Source organism: Lipotes vexillifer, unplaced genomic scaffold (genome assembly GCF_000442215.2).
Source record: "Lipotes vexillifer unplaced genomic scaffold, Lipotes_vexillifer_v1.1 scaffold84, whole genome shotgun sequence".
Classification (NCBI taxonomy): Eukaryota; Metazoa; Chordata; class Mammalia; order Artiodactyla; family Lipotidae; genus Lipotes; species Lipotes vexillifer.
In genome coordinates this window covers 215,288-221,068 of record NW_006783414.1, presented here as the reverse complement: position 1 = coordinate 221,068, position 5,781 = coordinate 215,288, and the positions used below count along the sequence as shown (strand labels likewise).

The 5,781-nt window shown below is 44.2% G+C and overlaps 1 protein-coding gene across 1 annotated transcript in view; it reads right to left on the bottom strand.

Moving 5' to 3' along the window:
* Window positions 1-2,584, bottom strand: part of TBC1D31 (TBC1 domain family member 31) — a 61,248-nt gene extending 58,664 nt beyond the window's left edge. Inside the window, exon 1 of the mRNA XM_007456033.1 lies at window positions 2,508-2,584. Coding sequence (XP_007456095.1) covers window positions 2,508-2,584 — 77 coding nt within the window. The remainder of the gene's footprint in view (window positions 1-2,507) is intronic.
* Window positions 2,585-5,781: the final 3,197 nt, after the last annotated feature.

The following is a 5,781-nucleotide window of genomic DNA, read 5'->3' as shown; positions in this document are numbered from 1 at the left end:
AGCAGGAATCCTGTGAGGTAGATTTAGCCAGAACTCCCTTAACCCCAGATGTTTTCTCTTAGTAATTTTCCATCCAGCGACCCCCACCCTCCTCCTTGGCTATAGCTTCCCACTTGCCCAGGCTGTATTCAGAACTGAGCCCAGTTCTACCCTGTGGTCTTGTTTCCTCTATTGCAACAGTCCTGAATACAGTCTGTTTTTACTTTAACTACTGTCCAGCTCTGGTTTATGTCTGACATTCCCAAAGGGGGATGGGGGGGATAAATGTATTGAAATAATAAGTAACAACAACAAAATGTTCCCTGGCAATTAAGCTCAGACCGAGCAAATGACTTTTCCCTCCAGTCTTTTTTCTGTAACATTTATTATGTGTCTGGATTACCTGATCACTGTTCAAAATACGGAAAATACAGAAAAACACTAATAATTTGATTATAACCCTACCATCATGATATAATCACATTTAATAGCAAAATTCTGTCCTTCTGATTTTTCATATAAATCACACATGCAAATATTTTAAAACGGCTTTTCAATTGCTCACAATGTGCCTGAGTCCCTCAGTCCTTAAACATAGTAAAAACATCAAATATTTACTGAACACCAAGATGCATGAGACACTAATTCCCTAAGACAATCTTGCTGTTAAGTATGATTATCTTCACTTACAGCCTAAGAGATTAACTTGCCCAAGGTCACAGAGCTAGTGAGTGGACATTTACTTCAACTAAAGCCCATCTGACTCCACAGTCAGTGCTCCTTGCTTCTCTCAACACCGTAACAACGGGTTTTATTGAACAGAAAGAAAGCTATGTTTTAGTGGTAGAAACAAATGAGGATATTTGCACAAACTCGTTTCTTTCATTTTTTGAATCTTGCATGTGTATCTAGATATTTTATAACAGCAAGAAAGAGAATTATTGTGGGTTGGCATAACTTTTACAACATTTAGAGAACATGAGAAGTAAGGGTGCTATTTACATAAACTCCAAATTTGGAAATGAAAATCTCTACTGAAGTACCTATTCTAGATAAAATGTTTATTCAATGGAGTTGACGGGACAGCAGTATTGTTAGGGGACCGACAGCAACCAGAAACCAAAGAAACTAATGGTACAATGTGCAGCAGTGTGCTTTGGGCATGTGTAGCTGGCACTCGAAGTCTACTGATTTGTTGAGGAGCAAGCAAAGGATCAACAGAAAAATTACGAGAACAAGAAACACACTGCAATATGAGTGCATGTGAGGCAGCAAAGTCCACGGAATCCGAATTAGAAGCAATAAGATTAATCTGTGTACAGCAACTGGAACCAAGATGGCACCACTTTGGGACAAAGGCTTCCATTATAGTCACCCAGGAGCCTCAAACAGGACAGATACCTGGGAACTGAATGAAAAGAAGAGTGGGGAGGGAGGGATGAATGGGCAGGGCAACGGCAATTTTTAGGGCAGTGAAAATACTTTGTATGAGACCGTAATGGTGGATGAGTCATTATACATTTGTCCAAACCTACAGAATGTAGAACACCAAGACTGATTCCTAATGTTAACTGTGGAATTTGGGTAATAATGATGTCTTCATGCAGGTTCATCAATTGCAACAAATATCTAGTGGAGAATATTAATAAGGGGCAGGCTAGGCATGTGTGGGAGCAGGGGGTATAAGGGAAACCTCTGTACCTTCCTCTCAATTTTGCTGTGAACCTAAAACTGTCCTAAAAAAATAAAGTTTATCAAAAAAAAAAAAAATTTTAAAAAAAAAAAAAAAAAAAAAAAAGCGCAGCAGCAACTATAGCCTTACTAGAAAGAGTGCCCTACCTTGTAAACCATAACCCCTTCCTCCACCACTATCACCACCATACACGTTAATACGTAAACTCCAAGAGACCCAGACGTCTGTTTTGGCCCACAGCTGTCCCTCAGAGCTTAGAAGCTTGGCACATAGTAAGTGCTCATCAAACAGTGGATGAGCGAATGCTTGCCTGAATACAAACAATGATTCCAGGATGGATAAACTGCGGCATTTGGAAGGGGGAGCAGTGCATGGTTCTCCTCCTCCCGCATCAGTTCCTCCTCCTGAGTTCTTTCCCAGCTGGAATAACTAACGAGTATTTACTGCGTGCCAGGAATACTACAGGGATTCTGTGTTAATTAAGGCAGGCAGTCCTGGTACTCACCAGAAACTCAAATTCCCCGGCATAAACCAGGACCTCCCCGCTCCACGTTGATCCTAATAAGACCCCCGTTGATCCTAATAAGACCCCGTTGATCCTAATAAGACTGGGAGGGGGGTCTCTAAGGATCATGAAACTCAGGGCACCTGGGTTGCTCGAGGTCACCCAGCTCAGGTATCCGGGGCAGGATCAGAGCAAGTGCCATCCGGCACCCCGCACCCCTTCCCGAGATCCTCCCCAACAGCCCCTCCAACGCCTCGCTAAAGCCGCGGACCCGTCCCTTGCCGGCGGCCATCCCCCTCCACGGCGCGCGCCTCCCGCCGCGGCCTATACCCGTCCCGAGTGGCCGGGGATGGTTTGCGGTGCCATATCTTGCCGCTCTCCTTTTTGCCCAGGTTTATGCTCTGCATGTCGCAGTCCACGCGCGACCGCCGCCAGTCCAGCTGACAACGGCCCCAGCGCCTTCCCGGAAGGCCCCGCGCTTCCCGCCCGGGAAACTTGAGCGCCTGCCGCGGCTGCCCGGATCCCCGCCGACCGTACCAAGCGCGCGCAGGCCGCCGATCGGACGGCGCTTAAACTCCGCCCAGGCGACCCCTCCCGCTCAGGACAATGGAATCAGCCTACGACCTTCTCCCTTAGACTCCGCCCCTTTCGCGGTCCGTTCTCCCCACTCCACCCCCCCCCCAAAACCTTCTGGGAATCGTAGTTTTCTGCAGGTGTAACTTGGCGCGCTGAATCGGCTTGGGATTTCTGCTTTCTGGGGGCCTCGCTGGGTTTTAGGCTTTCAACGGAAGCAATAAAAGTGATTTTTCCCTAGGGCCCCCAGATCCCGTTTCACGTTGCGTTTAGGGATTGAGGAGTTGTACAGACAACTAATAGAGAAGCAAGGACGCAAATGCATTGAGAATTGAAGGGTTCCTTTTATAGAACATTCGGGTTCAAAAAAGAACCTTGATGGAGTCCACTCTTCTTGACCTTTTCATCATCGTCATGAATGTTGTTTTAATTCCGTAGTCTAACAAGAGGCTCCGGTATTATAGCGTCGGATCCACCAGTCATGCACCGGTGAAGCAATGTCATCAACAACCAGTTGCGCTGACGCCAGAGAAATTCTTTTTGGTAAATATTTACTTAGAACTTGCATAGTGCTTACTAGGTATCAAACACTCTTCTAAGTGCTTTAGGACTATTAACTCATTTAAGTTTTTTAATCCTCATAACAAACCTACAACGTTGTAATACTGTCATCTTCATCTTTAGTGCTTTCTGAGGTAGTGTATTGGTTTGCTGAGGATTTGTGCCACAAACTTGGTGGCTAAAACAACAGAAATTTATTCTCTCACAGTTCTGGAGGCCAGAGTCTGAATCAAAGTGTTGGCAGGTCACTCCCTCCAGAGGCCCTAGGGAAGATTACTTTGCCTCTTCCACCTTCTGGTGGTTGCTGGCTTCCTTGGCGTGGGACCACATCACTCCATTCTCTGCCTGCAACTTCACCAAGCCTTGTCTTTTCCTCTAATCTCTGTCTCAAATCTCCCTTTGCTTTTCTCTTATAAGAACACCTGTCCTTGGATTTAGGGCCCACCTGGATAATCTAGGATAATCTCCTCATTTCAAGATCCTTAACTTATTTACACCTGCAAAGACCCATTTTCCAAATAAGGTAACATTCACACGTTCTGGGCATTACTCCCTGGGTATATATTTCCGGGGTCCGCCATTCAACCCACTACAGGTAGAAAAATGACTTTTTACAAAATTATATGACCATGATATTTAAAAAGCGCAAACTCTAGCAGAAATACAAAACGCTCACAAAAGTTTAGCAGTGTGGATTTTTAAACTTTTTTTTTTTTTTTTTTGCCGTATGTGGGTCTCTCACTGTTGTGGCCTCTCCCGTTGCGGAACACAGGCTCCGGACGCGCAGGCTCATCAGCCATGGCTCACGGGCCCAGCCGCTCTGCGGCATCTTGGATCTTCTCCGACCGGGGCACAAACCCATGTTCCCTGCATCGGCAGGCGGGCTCTCAACCGCTGCGCCACCAGGGAAGCCCTGAATTTTTAAACTTTTTATATTGTTATCAAGGGGTAGCCCTGAGAGACAACTCTTAGTAACCCTTTGCAGAGGAGATTTTTATTTTATTTTTATATTTTTATATTTTTATTTTTATTTATTGGACTTGAGATGGTAATACACTGTATGTATGAATGTTTACATTATTATTCAGGAAATTTAAGGTGTTAAGCTTAAGGGCACCTAACTTGAAACAGGTTATTTCCCACATTTGTGTCTCACACAGGTAACCATACAACTTTTTATCGGTAGCAGAGACAAATCTGATGAATGATTTCCTTAACTACTCCGGTTTAACCTGCCTGCAGCTCAGCTTGTATGGGTTGTCACAGCCTATGTGACCATCCTATTCAATTTCAGATACATTGGTAAAGAGGTTTCCATATCACAGATCTTCTGGACACCCACTTTTCACTTATCTTTGGATTTAGTTGGACCAGATCTGAAGGTCAGGCTGGCAACTGAAGAGATGTTCACCCATGGCTGCCAACCTTCCAATTTTTTCTCTTTTCTTTTTTTTTTCGGCCACACCATGTGGCATGTGGGATCTTAGTTCCCCGACCAGGGATCGAATCTGCACTCCCTGCATTTGAAGTGCAGAGTCTTAACCACTGGACCACCAGGGAAGTCCCTAATCTCCCAATTTAGTAACCCAAATTGGTCGACCATTTTCTAGTTCCTTCTTGAATCATTCATTACGTAGTCAATAACTGATGCATACTATACATAGATATTTTTCAGCTTTATTGAGGTATAATTTGCATTTAATAAACTGTACATATTTAAAGTGTATAATTTTATAAGTTTTAACATAAATATATTCCTGTGAAACCATGACCATAATCAAGATAATGAATATATCCATCACCTCCAAAATTTTCCTTCTGCCTCTTTGCAATCTCTTTTTATCCCTACCCCACCTTGTCCATGGGCAACCACTGATCTGCTTTGTGTCTCTTAGATTAGTTTATATTTTCTAGAAATTTATACAGATGGGTGTTAAACTAGGTACTCTTTTTTTTTTTTTGAACCAGTTTCTTTCATTCAGCATAATTATTTTGAGAGTCAACTATGTTGTTGGGTATATCAGTGGTGCATATGTTTTTATTGCTGAGTAGTATTCCATGGTATTGATATACCACAATTAGTGGTATATTCAGCTGTTGGTGAACGTTGGGATTGTTTCCAGTGTTTGGCTCTTACAAAGAAAGCTGTTATGGACATTTCTGTTCAAGTCTTTGTATAAATATATGTTTTCATTTCTGATGAGTAAATTCCTAGATGTGGAATGGCTGGGCCATATGGTAAGTGTAGGTTTAACTTTTTAAGAAAGTATCAGGGGATTCCCTGGTGGCGCAGTGGTTGAGAGTCCGCCTGTCGTTGCAGGGGACACGGGTTCGTGCCCCGGTCCGGGAAGATCCCACATGCCCTGGTGCGGCTGGGCCTGTGAGGCATGGCCGCTGAGCCTGCACGTCCGAAGCCTGTGCTCTGCAACGGGAGAGGCCACAACAGTGAGAGGCCTGCGTACCGCACAAA